We start from the raw sequence: 20,930 nt of genomic DNA on the forward strand, positions 1-20,930 counted from the left end.
GATCAGGATCAAGACAAGGATGTCCCCTCTTAATAAAGTACTAGAATGGTAACCAAAGCAGTTAGAAAAGAAAAATAGGAAAGAAGTCAGAGTAACCATTTGCAGCTGATACAATTCTGTATACACAGAAAAACATGGACTCCACCAGAGACTTAAAATGAATTCCACTACTAGTAGGATGCAAAATAAACAGAAAAGTTAATACCTTTCTGCACACTCATGAATATGTTAAGAAAAATCATAAATGCGACCCCACTTACACATGCAAAAATACCTAGGAATAAACTAAGGAAATAACCAATAAAATTACAAAATGAAAGAAACTGAAGACACAAAGTAGGAAATCCACTCATGTTCATGGATTGGAAGAATGAATTGCTGTTAAAATACCAATGCTACCCAAAGCAATCTATGCAATCTTTTCCGACCGCATATCTAGGCAGGCACTCAGGAGAGACCCCAAGGGAACAGTATGCCATTTCCCCCACTTTGGAATAATTTGCTTTCAGGGCAGAAAGCCAGTTGTCCCTAACCAATTACACATTAACAACTCACAAAGGTGTCCCAGCATGTGAGAAATGTACTTCACAGCTGCAGTGCAGTTACGCTGCTGGTGAAGGCAGCAGCATGACGCAGCCGGAAATGAGGTATGGGACTAGCAGCAGAGCCTGAGCATTCTGCACTTCCTGAGGACGAAGCAGGGAGATCTCTGGAGAAACATGGACACTGACCAGGAAATGCACAAAGCTAATATACCTGAATTTTAATTTCAGTATGTAGAAAACTGGGATAAACCCTACTTTTCATGTTCTGTACAAACTAAACAAATGATAAACTACAATACACAACCACTAGAGAACACATCTGAGGGCAAATGTGTTCCCAGTGAGTCGCAGCATTAGCGGAAGTTCTACAGTACTTACTGCCCAGGGATGAGTGATTCAGGATGTAGATTTTCTTTTCCCAAAGCAGCCATTTCCTCTCCCCACTTTGTCCCACTGCAAAGCCCACATCCAGCCTGAGCCCCTGCAGCAGGATAAAAAGGCATCAGTGGGTGGGAAGGGTCCGTGAGGACAGCAAACCAAGGCTGAAGACTGCACGTGACTTGCGAAATGAGGCCTCCCCAGACCCACAGTTTGGGTTCTGTGCGGCAGTGTTTAAAGGGTAGCCAGTGTTAGGCAGCCTCCACTTCTGTCACAGCACCTAAGGTGTCACTAGGAGGAAAGCTCATTCTCGGTCCTGCTTCCTGCTGTCCTGGCTTGTGGTGAGGCAGACACCACGGAGGGGCAAGCACAGCAGAGGAGCAGAGAAGGGCCGGCCGGTCCCAGGTTCCCCTCAGTGCCCACTCCTCCCCGAGCCGTGAAGCGGGGACCCAAGTCACAAACAAATGATCCTTGGGGGACAATCAAAATCCAAACCACAGGTCCTAGATGTGCACCCCAGGGAAGTCCCGTTCCAAAGGGGCCACTTAGTGAGCAGGCACAGACCAGTTAAATCTGGGCTTGGCCACTTCCTTAACCTGTCCACACTTCAGTGGCTTCTGTAGATCAGGGATCGTCACAGGTCTGTTGTGCAGATTGAGCCCTAAAGCACCAGACCAATACCTGACACAAATGCACCTCACTGCAACTGGCAACAAAATCATCATTGAAGAGCACCTGTCCTGCATCACAGACGTGTGTTGGTTTTCCAGACGCTCACTCCCCATCCTCTTCTGCAAGCCCAGCCTTCTCTTACTCTACCAGAGCCAGGCTTTCACTCACTCTACTCCTCCAGAGTGACTCACTCCTGCTTGTAGATTTTGGTAACACTCTGCATTTACGGTCACGTGCAGCACGATGACATTCCGGCAACCACAGCCAATGTCCCATAAGTTGCCAAGGGAGCCAAAATTCCTGTGCTGGTGATGGCGTCGATGTAGCATCGGAGTACAACTCACTGCTCATGTCAGGAGTGACACCCACAGTGCAGCTCATACAATGTTGCACAGCACACCGCACCTGACGAGGATGGCAAATGGCTTGCTGGTTTTGCGTTCAGTGGCTACTTATTAGAGTGTACTCTTTCCAGGCAGGGCGTGATGGCACATGCCTGCAGCCCCAGTACTTGGGAGGCTGAGGCAAGAGGATCACCCAAGTTCAAAGCCAACATGGGTTACATAGTAAACTCAAGACCAGCCTGAACTACACAGCAAGACCTGTCTCAAAAAAAGTGTACTCTTCCCACTGCGAAGTTTGCTGCAAGACAGCATGCCCTACTGCACCAGTTATAGCCACATACACCAAGTCTTCATTATGTCCCTTGATGGCATCAATAGGCCACATCAAGGGACTGACCTGTGCCATCTAGGTTTGTGTGAAAACACTGGATGCTTCCAAACCTAACGACACACCGCTTGCAGTACGTGTGGCCGTGTGCTGCCATGGCCTGAACTGATCCCACGTACATATCTGCATCTGTGTCCTGCGCAGCTTGCTGGGGCTCCATGGAGAGCTTCAGTCAGCGTGAGCCTCTCACTTCCTCGGTGTAACGGCAATGTAGGCAGATGCTGCACCGGCACAGGCAGTCCCCTTAGTTTTCCATGCTCACTGTGTCACGTTAGGCTGGGCCAGCAATTCCACGGTTTCTGAAAGGCAGGCTGTCCCCAGGCAGCTAGGCAGACCCCAGGGCCTGATGACCCCCAAGTGTGTATAAATGAGAAAACTAAGGCGAGAACCATCACTGATCTGGGCCACCCTTTCCAGCGGTGGAGATATCCAGTGCTCGTGGCCCACTGGAGATGGGACCGCCTCCCGAGCTGGCTGCTCAGGGTCTCCTTCGAGTACGTTTCTGGAAAGACGGTACTTGTCAGTGCTTGGTTTGCCAGACTGTGGGACTGAATATAGAATTACAACAAAGTCCTGTACTTTTTAAAAAAAAGTTTATTTTCATCCTTCCTAGAGGAATACAGATCTGAATGAATACATTCATTCCATAAATACATTAGCAGCAAAACCTTCCACCAAAGTCCTCTGGCCCACTCTGGAGGTGCAGCCCTCAAGCAGAAGGGCACATTACAGGCCATCTGCTTCCTGCAGAGGCAGTGGCCACACAGCCTCCTCTACCTTCCAAACCCTCAGATGCCCACCAAGCTTACCTAGAGGCCCCTCCGCACTGCCAGGCCCGACCCAGAGCCCACCCTATGGCGTCACTGGTGCTTTGAACTGCGAACCCATTACCAGTGGCTTATCCTTTTCACAGGGGAAGAAGCAAGCAAAGACCATTCCTTCCTGCCAGGAGGAAGCTCGGAGCCGTCTGGGCTCTTGGGGGCTGGGCTTACTGGAGTCAGAGCCATGCCCAGCCAGCCAGACGGTGTGATGACCAGGCCTCACCGCAGCACCCACACACCAGTCCTCGGCAGGAGCCAGCCTCCCAGCCCTCTGCTCCTGTCAGTGCCCACTGACTGACTGGCTGCTCCTTTCTGTATCAGCCCCGGGGCACTGCTGAAAACCTGAACCGCCCAGGCTGGGACAGGGTGCTGCAGGAGATGGTTTTGGCCTCTCAGCGGGAGACAGTGCCATGCACGTTCATGGCTCAGTGTGGAGCAACTGTGGGATAGCAATGAGTCACAGCGAGGAGGTGGAAGAAGAAGAATCGGAAATAAATCTGGTTTGGGCAGAAGGCCACTCTGACAGAGGCATGAATGCATCTCCCAGATTATCCTGGAAATAAAGAACCAACCTCAAAAAGGCCGACCCTTCCCCACAATCCCCAGAAACAGGACGCTCGCTCACCTCACCTCCCCGTCGGACGGATGTCTCATCTGGAGACCCTCCTAAGCAGTCTCCACTCCATCTGTATCTGCTGGCTGGAAGGTACCAGAAACCACTTCATATGAAAGCACTGTCACGGGCAACTGGCTGTGTGCCTCTCCCTTCCCTTTGTGTCTTCATTTGTGCACTGAGAGGGGTTCATCTGCTGAGTACAGAGCACTGCTCAGCCTGCAGCCTTCCGGCCCCACAGGCTCTGCCAGGTCCTCCTCATCAGAGTCCTCGTCCTCGTCCTCGTCTGGGGCGCAGGAGCTGGAGGCCGGGCCCTTGCAGGTTTTCAGGTGGCGGGTGAGGTGGTATTTGGTCAGGTAGGCCTTCGTGCATTTCTCACACACATAATCGCGTTTTCCTTCATGAGAATTCAGATGCTTCTTTAGGTGATTTGTCCTCAAGAACAGCTTGTCACACTTGGGACACTTGATCTGGCGTTCTCTACGAGAAACATTAAGGGTAGCGCTGGATCTGGGGTTGCCGACCACAGCTGAGCGCAGCTTCCTCCTCCTAGCTTGCCTATCAGGCAGGCCCCACCCCTTCAGAAGTAGGCTTTTGTTCTGGTTTGTTTTTGGTAAGAAATACACATGCAAAACAACAGGAGGGCCCACGCTGACTGACCCTGTGGAGCTCCGTGGCAGTGCAACCACCCCGCACGTGTGCTAAGCGTGCATGGTTCAGAGTCGCTGCTGTTCAGTGCTTTGTCTCCTTCCACTGCGGGCCACTGTTACCCTGTGCTGCTGGGCTTGCTTGAGCTAAAGGGAATTCCCGCCCCCTGCCCGCAGTGCCCGCAACTCTCTAGCACACACCAGAGCAGCCTGGCTGCCGGAGGACCACTTGTCACGAGGTCGGGCCGCACACAGTCCCACCCACTAATTCCCAATGGTTGGAGCTGGACAGAAAGTGAGTGCTACCCTAGGTCCAGGTTTAAAGCTGAGTGCTGTGAGGACCACAGGGGGTTTGCTGGGGACACAGCAAAGACCATAAATCCTGTAAAAGGCTCCCAATGTCAAGGAGTAGTGAACTTCCGTGTGCAGACACACAAGCCCAGCCAGAAGCTGACGGCAGCTTGACTACAGCACCCTGACCAGCCTGAGAGGCTGCAGTGCCACCCTCACTGGGGACTTCCAGAAACAGACAGGCCAGGCCCCACCCTGACCAGCTATAAAGGTGTCCCTAGGGGACTTCACGTCACAGGCAACCTTGGGGAAGAGCTCGGTTCAGCTGCAGCTAGGAGCGAGGGGCCTCCAGGCAGGGATCAGTGTCCTTACAGGAAGTAGACACCGGACCCCTGACTCTTTTGTCTCCTGCCTCCCGCCTGCCTTTCCCCAAAACCCTGGGGGCTCACACAGAAGCATGTTTTCTCAGGTGTGCAGGCACTGGCTTCCAGGAAGCATCCTTGGCCTGGCTTGCTCCTGGTGACTTGTGCTGTGTCCCTTTTTACTGAGTGGGTCTCTCAGTGTGACTAGATGATCCCAAAGATCTCTGTCAGCTGCAGTACCTCACAATTCTATACATCTGATAATTGCTGTCAGATTTTCTAAAATTTCACACAAATAATGAAACTAAGGAAGACTTTGTTTTGAAAGGTCCTTTACGCTGGGCACAGTGATGCACAACAGAAATCTCATTACTTAGGAGGCTGAGGCAGAACCATCTCAAGTTCATAGCCAGCCTGTGCAGCACAGCCAGACACTCATCTCAGAAAAAAAATAAAGATAATGAATGCGGGGGGCAGGAAGGGAGAGAGAGAGAAAGAAAAAGGGAAAAAAAAAGGAGAGCTAACTGTGAGTGCTGGAAAATGATGCAGACTGCAGACAAAGGCACTAGTGCTGATCAAGGCCTTTCCCAGCCCTGTGTGATCAGAGTCCCCAACGAGCCTCCATCTCCGCTGCGGGGGTCTTCCCCCTCTCCAACATTCACTCAGAGTGGGGACACTGCCTCTCTGCACTGCACGCAGGACAGGCACTGGTGCATGCATTACCACAGGGACACGGCACCGCTGCCTGGAGTGCTGGCCCTGCTCCTCGTACTCGTGATGCTGCCCCAAGAGCCACAGCCTCCGCTCCCTCTGCCACATTTCTGCTCAGACACCAAGCTCACGCCTCCCCACCATCCAGCTCATGTCCGAGACAGCCCAGACTGCGGAAAGCTCCCCAGCCTGGCTGTGTGCATAGCAAGTGCTCTCCCTCTCAGCCGCTGCCCCCAGACTCTGAGCTCTTTAGGACAAGGCCGGGCCCCTTCCTCTCTGGAACTCTACCTCACAGCGCCACTCTTGGGATCAGAGAAGTAATCTTGAAACTGTCAACACGACAATACACTTGAGAGCATGAGCAAAGATGAATACGGAGAGCAGAAGAGAGAAAGAAAGGAAGCGGTGAGCAGGGCGACTCACTGCGTGTGGATGAGCACGTGCTGCCTGAGGTCCTGCCTCCGCATGAATAGCTTGTGGCAGTAGTCACACTTGAGGTTCTTCTCCCCGGTGTGGATGACCATGTGCGACTCCAGGTGAGCCTTCTGGGTGAAAGACTTGTCACACAGAGCACACCGGTAGTTCTTCTGGCCTGAAAATGAACCCAGACGGCACGCTGCACACAAACCGCTCGGCCTCACGACCAGAGCCATACCGGTTCTACTCCTCCTCCCGGGACCACCAGCGGATGTGCAGAGGCTAACATTAACCTAGCCGACACAGGATATAACACCTGGGGGAGGAAATCCTGTCATCTTAGCGCTTGATCTATAGACTCATGAACCCAACCTTGTTGCCGCGCAAAGATTTTTACAGGCTGTACTTTGTGCTGTCTGGAAGATGGCCTCATGACCCAGGAGTCAAGTAAATCCCTCCGAGAAGGCACACTCAGGTCCCTCAGTCAGGGCCGGCAGAGCTTTTCAGGAAGGCTACAGGCTCAATACTCTGGCAGCCACTCAGTCTTAACACAAAGAATGAGAAAGAAACGCCTTTTGCAGAGTTGGAGAACAAATGACCCAACCAGAGAAGCTAAAGCTTTAGTTATTTTGCAGTATGTGTGAATAAAGTAAGTGGAAAAGGGTTGCTTTGCATGGAGTTCAGGAAATGGGAACAAAGTCAAATGTGGGGGGCGTGCACTGAGCAGCATTCCGGAGAAGCTGGCCCTTGCTGGTAACAAGGCGAGCTCCGGGAGCCCAGGCTGCTTCCTCAGCCTCCCCTTCACCGAGGGCAAACATGCGAAAGTGTTCTGACCATTAATTGTGCTTCAGCCCCTGGTAGAGGTACCCAGAGGAGCGGTGCAGAAAGCGGAAGCCACACCCACCCAGGGCCTCGGTGCACGCACTCTCTGACACTATCTCAACTCCACCTGCAACATTTTCTCTCTGCAAACCCTTTTGGACTGCAACTTCCAATTGTTCCGGAAACCCCAAAAGCACTTGTCTGACACAGGTAAGGCCTTGGGCTCATGTGTAGCACCCCCATTCCCTTCTGACATCTAACCCAGCCTACCTGTGTGTATCTTGAGGTGGGTCCGCAGGTTGCTGGGATCACTGAAAGCCTTGCTACAGAAGTCACACTTGTGGGGCTTCATCCCCATGTGACCCATGAAGTGGACATGCAGCTTGGAGGGAGAGATGAAAGCCTGCGGGCACATGGAGCACTTCCACTTCCTCTCCTTGCTGTGGCTGGGCCCGTGGTTGCTGCCATGGCTCTGGCTGGGGAGGTGGTTGTGGATGTGGCTGGTCAGATGGGCCTTGAACTCTGTGTAGGAGCTGCACTCCTTCCCACAGTTGCAGAGGTGCACATCTGGGTGCTCAGGAACACCTTTAAGAAATAAACCACTCCATGTCTCCAGATACTTAAATCGCAAAACTTCACCTTGACAATAATCACTGTTGCTGGCAATCTTCCCTTCTACCAACATTTCCAACTTGCCCGCTTTCTATAAAATTAAAATGTCCTGTGCCAGACTCTTATTTTCACCATTTAAAATAAATTAACAGACACATATAAAATGCATGGCAAAGAGTGGATTAGTAAGGTCTCATTCCTGGGGAAAACACCAGATTCTGTAGCTCAGACTCTTGAACATCACTTGTCCAGATACAGTGAAAAAAGAAAGCTTATATACGTTACATCAAAGTACGGGACTTTGCTGGCCTTCGTGGACATCGATCTCAGTACTGCCGGATCCAAAAGCAGCCTCCGAAGCTTAAAGCTTCTGACAAATCAGTCACACCACAAAAGCTCGCTTTATGTGCACATCGCTTGGTCAGTGACAGCCAGCTGTGAAGAACGTCACAGACTCTGACATCTCAAACACAGAAGTAACACCTTGCTGTCACATACACAAGAGTACGCCACTTACTTGAGCTGCCACATAAATCATCACCAAAGCTTTATTTTTGGTCCTCAATGTTATTACTATGGTAGATTCATGACAAGTCTTACAAACTCACCCATCTGCTGAGCATAGTCCCGGCTGTAATAGAAAAGCAGCTCATTTTCAGGGGGGATGTCTTGTGAGGTGCAGAAATAGATTTTGCCATCATGCGGATAAGCCACCAAATTCTGCTCTTCCCGATTCCTAAGTCAGCACATTGAAAAGATTAAGCAGACGAACTTTTTTGGAAGAGACAGGGTCTTACGCTGCTGAGGCCTCCCTCCCACCCTCCTGCGTAAAACCCCTGAATGGGAGACTACAGATGCATGTCACTGCCCAGCTAAGCATACAACTTTTTTCCCTTGGTGCCAGGGATCAAACCCAGAGTGCACGCTGGGCCAGTGCTTCACCCCTGGGCTACATGCCCAGCCCCTTCAGCACACTCACCTAGAAATGCATACTTAAAAACATATTCTCCACAGCAGAATCCTACGTCAAAGCTTAGGCAGAACCATCTAGGTCATTTGTTAAATTCTCTATCCTACCTACTTCAGAGGGACTTGTAGAGAAACAGATTTTTTCAGAACTGAGAACTGAACTCAGCCTCACACTGACCTATACTCTTAAATTTTATGACAGGGTCAGCTAATTCACTAAGATGACTAGGCAGAGCTTAAATGTGCAACCCTCTTGCCTCAGCCTCCCAGAATGCTGGGATGATAGGCACGTGATACCATGCCTGGCTGAGAAGCACAATTATTGTTTCAGTACATTAGTTGATCAGCTTTAATAATCAGCAAACACTAGAGCCTATTACTAGGAGCAAAAAGAATAAACAAAATGACATTTTAAAAAAATATTCTGACAAAGATAGAGATCACTAGCTAACAAGAATTAACTATAGTTACAGCCTAGGAGCTGACCAAAGCCAACAGAAAGAGACAGCACCCACTCTAGAGGCAGGGTGACTCGCCAGACCTCTCCTCATGACACTGGTGAGCTGAACAACCATTTGTGCCGAGGAGGACAGTTACACAGGCACCGATTCACACCTCCCAGCCTCTGCCCGAGGGAAGATGCTGAAAGCCTCAGTCTTTAAGTGTGTCCCGCGCTCTGCAGCTCCTCCCAGTCTCACGCAGAGCTTCCCGGGAAACTCCTGAATGGTGCATCCAAGGCCACCCTCACCTGGCTTTGCGCACGAACATCATCCAGTTGCACTCATTCTCGTCAGTCGTGACAATGCAGAACTCCAGGACGCCGCTGTGGTAGATCTACAAGGAGAGCACCCCCATCTCCGGTGAGTGAAAGCCCCCCGTGTTCCGGCCCACAGTCCTGACCCGCTCGTCTGCAGCAGGCACTGTGTTCCTGATGGTGGGAGGACGCACAGCTGCCTACTCTGCTGCTTCTCCTTTCCCCATTCCTCCTGCTCCTGAGGCACACGAGAGACCATCAGAGGCCTCCAGTCCATCTGTGCACAGAGGACTTTGCCCTGGACTCGTCACTTTCCCACTAGGGAAGACGAAACCCCATCTACCTGTCTACCCGGCTGCTTCGGTCCCCCCCACACCTGCTGTGTCCCACCTGGGATGCCATAACTAAAGAGCCCGTGACATGGCACCTTACCTTTCCAATCGCCATCCAACTGTCTCCCCACTGCATTCCCAAGTCCCTGACTGAGGTTCTACAGAAGCATGTTACAGAAATTGTAGCTTATACCAAAACTCTGCATTTACACCAGAAAACTAGAAAAATAGTTTTAGTTTCTAATTCTAGAACTGCTTCCTGAGCAAAATATTTAGGAAGGTTTTAATTAAAAATAAGATTTGTAACATAAAAACAAAGTCTATAGCCTCAACAGCAACAATTAAAATGCATAAAATAATTAAAGCCATCAGATTCTCTCTCAAAGCAGAGACTAGAGTAATTTCTCCTCCTTGTTAATAGCTGGTGTATAACCTAGCTTCCCAGAAGAGTGGAAGGGCTGTGACATTAAACAAAATGACTGGGGAGTACCACTGTATCAGTTCTGGCAATTTGACTTTCTGTCAAACTCTAACATCATAATAAAAGCAGCCAAAATCAGAGAAGTTTCATCACCACTGACCTTCCAGATGTGGCTAACGGCCTTGTCTGTCCACTCAGCCACCTCCATGGAGTGACTTTGCTGACCGATCAGAGGCCCAAAGCAAGTGCGCACAGGGATGGTCTCTCCGGTCCACACACCTGCCAGCGAGGGGATACAACATACCCATGGCTGAAACAGCTCACAGACACCAAGGGCCTAAGCACAGCGGCTGTCAGCACTGTGAGGTGGCCAAGGCCTGGGGGCCTGGCTATAATGTATGACATGCACTGAAAAAATTAAACGGGGCTTGGCAGAAAGGCAGAGCAAGCAGTAGCATCCAAATTACTGAGCCTCGCTGTGTGCTGAGGAACGTGACCATGTCCCTCTAAGCACACTGCTACATGAGGAACTGAAAACATTACTCCGTTATAAAAGTATAAAGCAACTGTTACACGTCAAACTCCGAAAACCTTTCACGTTTAAAGTTCTGCTCTGTATTATCTAAGATGTTTTCACACTTTCAAGACTCATGCCCAAAGCTGCAGTTGAAAGAATAATGAACCTTAAAGTTTTATACTTTCAAAGAAATGACATGAGCAACCCAGGAGCCATGCTAAATTTAAACAGAGATAAAAAGTGCTCTGGGTGCCGACAATCCTTATTCCATTTTCCTAAGGAGAACTAGACAATCTGAACAGCGCTGATGCAATAAGTAACAGTGGACAATTTTCCATGTTTTAGTAAAAGAAACTAAGTTTCAAAGAACGTGTTGTTAAGACAACTGCTAGTGATGACAGCTGAGAATAAAAGCCAAGTCTTCAATGGCTCAGATCACGATTCTTTCAATTCTGATTCTAAGAAGGTGGAGGTTTCCCAGTAAAGTTTTCAACTTGATTTATTACTATAACCACCAGACAAGACATATTCCCTGAAAGCATAAAGCTTAAGCCATAATTGACTTCTGGATTAACTAAATAATCAATTATAGGGCTGGGGATTTAGCTCAGTGGTTCTGCTCCCTGCCTCATAAGCACAAGGATCTGCATTCAAAACCCAGTACCAAATAAAATAATCAATTTATATGTCTCCAGTTTTACAGCTCTACCCTACAAAGGAAGGAGAGACTTGGTATGGGGTTTGTTTATATCTCTTTTTTGATACCAGGGATCAAACTCAGGACCTTGTGCTTGCGAGGCAGGTGGCAGAACCACTGAGCTAAATCCCCAGCCCCTGTACAGGGTTTTCTGGTTTAAGATTCTTACCAACATCTGCTCCCACGATTGACTGGCGGAGAACAAGCTGCTTCGGGAGAGAAAGCCGTGCTCTACTCTCTATCGGAGAATCAGGAACAAAAGTCACTGGTCCGTGATCGGGGCAATCAGAGGGGTAGGCTCGGTCACACAGAGTGCACCCTGAAGACAGCAGATTTAAGGGACACAAATGGGCGTTGTTCACACAGACTAAATTACCACCTGGATTTTTATTTAAATGCTAGTTATTGAAATGTAAGAAGTAGGGTTCTACTAGAAAAGTTCTGATCAAAGAACTATTTTCTAACACTAAACACATATCCAGTCCTACACATCTCTTTAGACTTCAGTAAGCAGTAAGATCTGATCTTCTTTTGATTCAACAGCATAAGCTTTCTATTCAGTGCATTCAAGGAAGATGGGTCAAAAAATAATATGATGAAGCCAGGTGTGGTGGCCAACGCCTGTAATCCCAGCACTTGGGAGGCTGAGGTAGGAGGACTGCTGTGAGTTCGAGACCAGCCTGGGCTACATAATGAGTTCCAGATGAGTTTCAACTACATAGTGAGACCCTGTCTCAAAAAAACAAAAAAATAATATGATGGGCTGTGGATATAGCTCAGTGGTAGAGCATTTGCTTGCATGAATAAGACTCGGGTTCTTTTTTTCTCTCTCTCTCATTCAAGACTCTGGTTCTGATCCCCACCACCCACCCACACACACACACAAATCACAAAATTTTTAAAAAGATTATTTCAACAATCTAGTATACTAAGTATTAAATTAAGTAAATAAGCAATACTTTTCGATATTCAATGTGACTGAAAAATACAGTGAATTACTCTTTTAAAGACGTTTTATTATTGCCATGAACCCTTCCCCTTGCTTCAAACTCACTTAGTCCATCGTTCTTGCCACTTTCTGAAGTAGCTTTGGAAGCCCTTTTTCCTGATGTCTTTAGTTGTATGTGGCTTGCTCGATGTACTCAATCAATCTAAAACCTTTCATGGTCATTTTGTCTTTGGAGAAGAGCCTGCAGTCACACAGTGCCAGATCTGGTGAATAAAGAGGTTGAGGACACATCATCCTATTTTTATGAGCCGCCTTTCTGCTGGATGGCACTCAGTAACAGCAGTCACCGAATCCTGATCACACCTCATAAAGACACTCTCCAAAGAGGACTTCCACACCTGCTTCAGGAGGTGGCAAGAACGATGGGACGAGTGTGTTCACAGCAGGAAGGGTACTGTGAGGACGACTTACGGCATCGCGTCTTTTACCCTAATGAATTTAACTTAAACATTCACCATATATCGTGATCATCCCTTGAATGGTACCCTAAAGTGCAAAAGGGAGCACTCTGAACGACAAGAGGAAGGTGTGCTGCTGAAATGTAATAGCTGTGCAGAACAGATATATGGGTAACACTGCAGGACAGCAGAGTCAGAACCAGCTGTACCACTGGGCTCTGTCTCCCTGACTCTCAGATGCCTATGTCTTCCGTCTTTCAGGGCCATGCTGAGCCTTCCCTGACTCCTCCATGGTCTGCCTAGCTGCTTCCCTTCTGGGCCCTATGGCACCATGAGCTCATCCCCCTCCCTGCCTTGCATTCTGTGGCTGAGGGCTTGTGTACCTGCCTGTGCTTCCTCCTCAGAGACACAGGCTATCTCTGCAGTGCTCCACCGTGGCATCCGCCAGCAGCTGGTAGACAGCGAGTATGAGTGACCCAAGCAGCCACCAAATCAACCATTTTTATATTGCTTTGTTGCTGCCCAATAAAAAGACCTTTTATATACTCAACCTAGGTAACTTACATGCATTCTGAGCAAAAACCAGAAACAAACCCTACATTTATATTCATCCATTTTTCCATGGAGCTGTAAAAGTAAAAGTGGATCTGTTTTTTCTTTTGGTTTTATGCCGAAAGCACACAAGACATGTGACATAGATTAGCATTACTAAAGTTCACTCCTGTAGATCTCTACTTAGGAAGCCTTGGGAGATATCTTGAATATATTTGGGCTAACTAAATAAATATAAAATTTAAAAAGACTTTTTTTCTTCAGTTGGATACTGTAGGAACCAATGAAATCTGTGTACACTGTTTGGCTTCCTTGAGGACAAGGTATCACATTAATAAAAGAACAATACAAATGCAAAGAAACATTCCAAAGTCAACCTGCCATGCCCTCTTAACCCACGCCAGATCTTGTGACTAAACATATTAGGGATAATGGCCTTTTCCAATCAGTATTTCCCAAAGAGAAAAGCTAAGCACACTTACAAATTGTAAACAAGGTTGCCATATTTTCCTTGTTTGAATTGGAGTCCTCCATTTGCAACGAAGGCGGTACAAAAGAAAGACTGTCTGAAGACACATCCACGTGACCTGTCCCCATGGCAACCTCCTGGGTGATGGAGGAGACAGCCACAGGCTCAAGGCTGAGGCCCACCTCATGGAGAGAAACCGACTCTAGGGAGGCGAGGCTGTGTGAGGTAGAGAGTGCCACACTGACAGAGTTGGTGCTCATGGCCACGGTGTGGATTGAGTCACTGAGGGCACTGTCAGACATCCCGCTCACCCGACTAGCAATGTGGTCTGTCTCCATGACCACAGGGAGCTCCAGGCCACTGCCATGAATGGGGATCACACCGCCATGTCCCACGGTGTCCGCGGCAAGGTTGCTGTTCACAGAATCCACAGAGAGTGGTTCGTGACTTCGGGAGCCATTTGGGATTTGGGAGTGCTCGCCTGCAACACTGTCCATCGCGAGCTCCTCTGCCATTCCATCAGTGGAGATTGGGCTGGTGACCCTGGACACGTTCTCCATGGTGATTGTAGTGTCCAAGGCCACCTCGTGGCCATCACTGGGATGCAGAGTTTGGGCACCATGTGTGTTCACAGAACGAGAGTCTATTGAAACAATGCCTGGTTCCAACCCAACATTTCCACTGGACTGATAGGGATCTAGAGCTGAAGGATTGTTGGCGATGGACAACGCTGCATTGCCATCCACGTTGACAGAGTTGGGGTGGATGTACTGAGGAGGTGGCCTGTCCGCTAGGTAGGATAAAATGCCTGAGAAAAGCAAATATGAGACACCAGAGGCCTTTTAGTATAACGTTAAATATAAAACTTTAAGTGGGCTACTGTGCCTCCTCACACTAGCATACCCGATACTGTGGGGCGGCGACGGGGACCTTTTAGAGCTCTCAATGATACAAACAGTCAACAGCGGCATTCTGACAGGTTTCCCACCCCTGCTCTAAGGTGTATTTTTATTTTGCCTCCTTTTTTACTTGGCCCAAACTCAGAGTCCATTTTTGCTCTACCCTTCTGCTTTTTCCCCCTTTACCGTTTTTTACTAGTATAAATGATCCCTTTTATTGAAAGTAATGTGTGACACTGGCCTAGCTTTGCATTGCAAGCCCTCAGTCAAATAACTATGGCTGCAGGTTCTTCAGCACAATCCACAATTCAGACACAGACAGAGCTGGAGGAGCAGGAGGGTGGCAGCATGTGCACTGACCCAGCCCTGGCCCTCCCAGGGTGGGATTCACCAAGGCAGACACACCCCATGGAATGAGGAGAAGATGGCGTAACCCTTCCCACATCAAGCCTGGAGCTGCTAGCAAATTGCCTTTAAGAATCTTGGGCCCAGGCCATCCTAAAGCCCCACAACTTTTCATCTGGATTAGTTAGTAAAAAAACAGTAAATTAAAATTAAGCAACAGCTTGGTCCTGAGGATGCTGAGCCAGCATGTCCACAGTTTGTGGCACAAAATCAGGGTCATTGTGGGTTTTTTTGGAGTTCAGGAGTTGCTGGCTTGTTTTTAAATTTATTTTTAAAACATTCCCAAAGATCCTGGGGATGGGGCTCTGTGAGCACCTAAACCTGGGACAAAGTCTTGTCAGTGATGTCACGCTGTTCCCACATTCCCCCCTTTACCTTTAACGAATGTGAAGCTTTGCCACCATTTTAAAAAGAATTAAGACTTTGATCCCCAATACCAAAAAGAAAGAAAAGAAACAAAAATTTAAAAACTTCAAGTGCTAAAGCTATTTTCCTTAAAAATATGTTAAAATAACCTACTTTTTTATTTTAATGAATAGCTACACAAATATATCCCATTTGAATTTTTCCTGAGAAAATGAAATCCTAAAAATTTAGGTACTTTTATTTAAATGCTGCCTTTAATATTTACATGATTGCAATTCCTGAGTCCTAGCATGCTAAACTTTGCTCAGTAACAAATAACTAAACAGGAGTCCAGCCCAGGGCTTCAGAGGAAAACTATCTCACAAAAAATTTTTTAAGTTTAGCTTTGTGCTACAAGGATGTGGTGAAATGTTACTTGATATACAGGTAGAGCAAGTATAAATTACTAAAAGATCTTTGGGAATTAAAACACATTTAACCCCATAAAAATGTTCTTCTTGCACATGAAATTCTTTTGTGTGACAATCTTCCCTAAATGTATTTTTGTAAGCAGCACACACAGAAACATTTATATCAATTATAATGCTAACAAAAGCCTGCAAAAACTATACTGTCCAACAACAGTAAAGACTGGTGACAATAAACCCAGCACTATCCATTCAACAGAATGTAATGACCCATTAAAAAGGACAATTATGAAAATGAGGCAGCAACAGGAGAAAATATTAAGTGAAAAACTAAACAATTATATAGAAAATATAGTCTTAATTGTGAAAAACAGGAAAAATCTACACACCAAAATAAAAGACAGGAAGAAAGCACATCAAAAAGATGGATGAAGGGACTTAAGAGTGGTTCTTGTCTCTCCTTATTTGCTGTGTTTTCAGAAATGAGCATATAATATTTTTGTAACAAAACAAAAATTCAATAAACTTCAAAAAACGATGACACTGCAGCAGGACGTGTGGCTGATAAGAGTTCACTGCCCAATTATAAATCCCGGGCTAGAGGCTGAGGCAGGAGGGATCACTGTGAGTTTGAGGCCAGCCTGGGCTACAAAATGAGTTCCAGGCCAGCAAAACTTTGTCTCAAAAAGCCCAAAGGTGGGGAAAAAAAAAGAAACCAACCAATCAACCAACCCACCCTGGACAAGGAAATGCTGGAGGAGAAACAAAAACTGTGCAGGTAGCAAACAAATCTCCTATACTACGGGGGAATTCCATGTATTCAAGAGGATTGTTCATAAACAGACATAATTTTCCCACCTAGAGATTAATGTGTGATCACGACAAGACAAAACAAGTGATACACAAGTTGAGAACTGAGGCTTAAAGTTGACTCTATTCTGCTTCTAAAAACAACTCTGAACCTCACCAGGAAGAATGGTTCTGAAGTAGCTGCTCTCCAGGTGAGGGTAAGGCGGTGGAGGGAGGGTGTAGTTTCTCTCAGGTAACCCGCACATCACCCCACGATCGCCAATTCCCATTGGAAGCATCAAAGACAAAGCAGAAGGCAGGGAGCTCAGGGATGGACCCAGGTTTGGAATTGCCACTGGCAGACCTACAAAAAAAAAAGTTTTTTAATTAAAAGAAAAAGTACTCAGCAATTTTCTCTGTAGCCACAAGCTAAACTTCTTAGAAGTATTTTCTCACACAGGTAACAATCTCACCTCAGCAGCCCGTCATCCCTAGAGAGGCAATGGTGTGCCAGCATCCAGGAACAGGGCCGACAGAGCCCTGCTGCCAACACCAAGTGCTCAAGTTTAAGATGCCAAGCTGATCCTCCAGTTGTCCCGATTGTTTTTAAGCACCACAGCATTTAATTTACAACCAAAAACCTAGTTTAAATAATATGTAAGAGGGCCAGGGATTTAGCTCAGTGGCACCAAGCCTGCTTCTCAAGCGCAAGGTCCTGAGTTTGATCCCTGGTACCAAAACAAACAAAAAATAATATGTAAGAAAAACTATACACAAAACATAAGTAGAAAGAAATATGAATTGTTCACGTGGGTGGTTTATGGTAGTACGGATTTTTGTTTGTTTGTTTGTTTTACTTTCTGATATTTTCCATTCTACATGGTAAGGATATTTTGCTTTGTAAAAACCTCATAGATTTTGGAAAATAGTCTAATTTAGTCTACTTGGAAAATAGTCCAATTTAAACTTAGGTGTAAAACTGCACATACACATTTCCGTACAGTCTATTGTATATATGCTGTGCAACATGGTCCATGAAGAACTTCACCCTGAGTCTGTGTCATCATGGAGCACACCTACCCACAGGGTGGTGAAATGACTCTTCCTGCAAGTGTCTCAGTGAACATGGACCAGCTTGGGCAGTGCTAGCTTATGTATTTTTGCCACAGACAACATACTTAATAGGCTTTTCCTCCTTAGCAAGAGTCCACTAACAGGAATGCCTGCCTAGGAGACAGGTTAGCAACTCAACTTTTTTGTATTTGTTTGGTGGACATTTTACAAAAGGAAGGTAACAAGATCTTAGTTTCAATGAAACATTCAATTGCTGCATTTTGCTAATAAAGCAGGTGATTCTCTATAGAGCACCAGTGAAACAACTCATACATTTATTTAAAGTACTCCCAAACAGAACTCTTTTTTTTTTTGGTACCAGGGATCTAACTCGGGTCCTTATGCTTGCGAGGCAGGCGGAGGCACCACAGGGCTAAATCCCCGGCCTAATAACTCCTATTTTGATAACTCTACTATGTGACAATGACATAGATTCTCAAGAATCAGTACCTCAATCATTTCTTTGCCATTTCAATCAAAAAAGAAAAAAAATCAGACAGAAAAGAAGGTTTTAAAAGCACAAAGAGGGCCAGGGATTTAGCTCAGTAGTTCTGCCACCTGCCTTGCAAGTAGGACCCAAGTTCGATCCCTGGTACCAAAAAAATAAATAAATAAATAAAAGGTTGGCAAATGATGGTCCCACAGGACAAATATGGCCCACCACCTGAATTTTGGGCAAGGGATTTAGCTCAGCGGGTTGGTGGCCTGCCCTTGCAAGCGCAAGGACCCGAGTTCAATCCCTGGTACCAAAAAAAAACAAAAACAAAACAAAAAAACACAGACAAGGGGCAGGATGGGCTTCTGGTGGACTCTTCTGAGTTCCATCTCTGGTCCTGCTTCCTTCCCAGAGTTCCAGGCCTGGGAGATTTTTCAATCTCAAATCTAGCAGAAACAAAGCCCAATTCCCCATGCTTTCTGGGAATGAAAGAGCAAACGTGACTGCTCTCTTCTACTCACCCAGGGCCATGGTGCCCAGGTGTGACCCCAAATACAACGCAGCCAATACAGCTCTGAACAAAAGGCTCCCAACAGCAGAGATGATCAGAGAAACAGGTACTCCTACGCACTAGGACTGGGGAACGCTACAAACATGTTTTCTCCTGTGCCAGCACACATGGCACTGCCAGGCCTGCCTGGTTTCTCCTCCAGCTCCCCTCGCTCCTCTCAGAATCACAATGCAAGAGCCAGGGAGACAGTGCTCTCCCTGACCACTCACCGGGGGCAGGGATGGCACTGTGCGTGGGAGAGGCAGCCAAGCCCAGGTGACCTCCTGAGACTGGCAAGGTGTTGCTCACAGAGGAGGTGGTCAGCTGCTCCATCCCCACTGGGCTCAGATTCATTTCATTCATCCTAGAAAAGAGCACACACAATGGGTTTTGCCAAAAATCACCCCTTGACTCCATGTGAAGACACTGGAGTCTGAAGCCATGGGGACAGGAAGTGGGGCCTGGCCTGCTCTTCATGTGGATGCTCTCTGGGATAGCAGTGTCATACTCTTTCTACAGATAAGGAATCTAGGAATCAGAGAGGTTTACTCATGTTACTGTCATGTTGCAGAAATAGATTGAGATCAGGCCTGCTGTACTCTAAACCATCCAAAGCAAACCCACAATCCATAGAGCACATCAGCAAGGACTGATCTGTCCACCACCCAAGCGTTTCTCTCCCAACAGTTACTGTCTAATTGGTTTTATGACTTCAAAGCAGTATTTTTTAGGCAGTGTAAGTGGTCCAGTCTGGGCTCTAACTTATGATCTTGTCTCAATCGAGGAGCTAATATATCCACAGGTTATGAGATACCTTGGCCAGGTATCTCATAAAATTAAGGTCTCAGGTATCAACTAACTTACAAGGTCAACCCAGTAGAGTACCTTGTGTAGAAGAGACAGTCTGAATTTTTTTTATTTGGATGGAGTAATACAAACTCATCATCCTTACCAGAAAGACAGCTAGAACCAAACAGCAGATAAGGTACACCCTGTATGGCAAACAGCAGTGACTAGTAACAGTATGTATTACTCTACAAAAGAATGCAAAACTTCTTGGAACCCTAAAAAACTACAACTACCTTAATTTTGAACGTTTTTGGGCATGAGTTGTTTAAAACAGATTTCTCTGATAACCTGTTACAGCTGCAACCATAGCCAAAACTAACACTTCCTGGAGCTGCAAGGATGCACAGTAAATTGGTTACAATAGTTTTTAAAAGGTGAACCAAAAGTTTGTAGCTTCAACTCCCATTTGAAAAGTCTTGAATATCGATCTACTTCCCATCCAAAAGAAAAAATCAAAATGTTTTTTGGTTGACTCCTGAGCCTTCTCCAACCAGTCTCAACCAGAGTTTAGCGAGACTCAGCAGATCTCAGCTTTGTTGTGAGTCACTGCAACCTGATGACCTCAGCAGCCACAGACAAAGGTGAGAGGGTCCCACAGAGAAGGCAAAGAGGGAGGAAACAAGAGGGTCCTCCTCAGGCCTCCTCACCCTAACCGCAACTCTGTTCTCTTCACTTTTCTTTTTTCTTTTGGTACCGGGGATGGAACTTGGCAAGGCAGGCGGCGGCACCACTGAGCCAAATCCCTGGCCCCTCATTTTTCTTATACAAGGTTCTGAGCAGCAACCTGGGAAGAAGGGCCAAAGTCAAGGCACTAGGCGCTCTCTTCCGTTTGTGGTAAAATCATTGCTTACATTTTACCGTGTGTGTATTTGTGCGTCTGTGTTTCTAACCAACCTATGGAACCCTTTGCAAGCTGCTGATCTCACTTTTTCCTTGGAATGACACATAAGGAATGTAGCAACTCTACGAAATGCAAGGGACAGTGTCAAGCATGTTAATTAATTTGTGTTTACTCTTCCTAAACATACAGGCTTAGAAAGGGTCCTGGAAAACAGCCAACTACAACTCTGCTTCTGCCTGACTCGGTCCTGCACTGCCGCGGGGCTTTAAAGCATCTCAAGCATCAGCACGAAGCTTGCAAAAGGAAGAGCTTCATCTCCCGCCCCACCACCTTTGATTAGAACACCCAGCACTACCCGAGGTGAAGCTCCAAGATAGGAAAATACACTTTCCAAACAAAGCTATTCCGCAGGAGAAAGGGGGCGCCCAGCCAACAGGTCGCGCGCGCCCACCTGGAAACCTAGTCACGTGCTCAGCGGACCAGGAGGACGGCACCCTGCGGCTCCCGCTTCCCGGGTCTCCCGTCAGCTAGCGA

General features: G+C 47.2%; 1 protein-coding gene across 3 annotated transcripts; it reads right to left on the bottom strand.

The window, feature by feature from the left end:
* Positions 1-2,218: 2,218 nt before the first annotated feature.
* On the bottom strand, positions 2,219-20,923 carry Prdm4 (PR/SET domain 4). 3 transcript variants are annotated; one of them, XM_010637606.3, is made up of 11 exons: positions 20,848-20,923; positions 18,937-19,070; positions 16,786-16,971; positions 13,755-14,549; positions 11,483-11,632; positions 10,260-10,378; positions 9,341-9,426; positions 8,232-8,359; positions 7,282-7,596; positions 6,196-6,364; positions 2,219-4,241 (listed from the first exon to the last, which is right to left on the bottom strand). In XM_010637606.3, the coding sequence occupies exons 2-11, from the start codon at positions 19,067-19,069 to the stop codon at positions 3,929-3,931; spliced, it is 2,394 nt and encodes a 797-aa protein (XP_010635908.1). In that variant the 5' UTR covers position 19,070; positions 20,848-20,923; the 3' UTR covers positions 2,219-3,928. The 3 variants fall into 3 exon arrangements, with proteins under 3 accessions (XP_010635908.1, XP_019065053.1, XP_010635909.1); XM_019209508.2 differs by lacking the exon at positions 20,848-20,923 and having other exon boundaries at positions 18,937-19,665; XM_010637607.3 differs by lacking the exons at positions 18,937-19,070; positions 20,848-20,923 and adding an exon at positions 17,081-17,176.
* Between the last annotated feature and the right edge of the window lie 7 nt (positions 20,924-20,930).

This window comes from Fukomys damarensis, unplaced genomic scaffold, assembly GCF_012274545.1.
Source record: "Fukomys damarensis isolate Sample0158 unplaced genomic scaffold, DMR_v1.0_HiC HiC_scaffold_15, whole genome shotgun sequence".
In the NCBI taxonomy this organism is placed as follows: domain Eukaryota; kingdom Metazoa; phylum Chordata; class Mammalia; order Rodentia; family Bathyergidae; genus Fukomys; species Fukomys damarensis.

Coding starts and splice junctions, on each gene's coding strand:
- Prdm4 (XM_019209508.2), bottom strand. CDS start 19,183: ATGAAGAGCAGGCCAGGCCCCACTTCCTGTCCCCATGGCTTCAGACTC. Junction 14,550..16,785: donor CTTCAGAACCATTCTTCCTG/GTGAGGTTCAGA, acceptor TGCTTTTCTCAG/GCATTTTATCCTACCTAGCG. Junction 11,633..13,754: donor GGCAACCTTGTTTACAATTT/GTAAGTGTGCTT, acceptor TGCTGTCTTCAG/GGTGCACTCTGTGTGACCGA.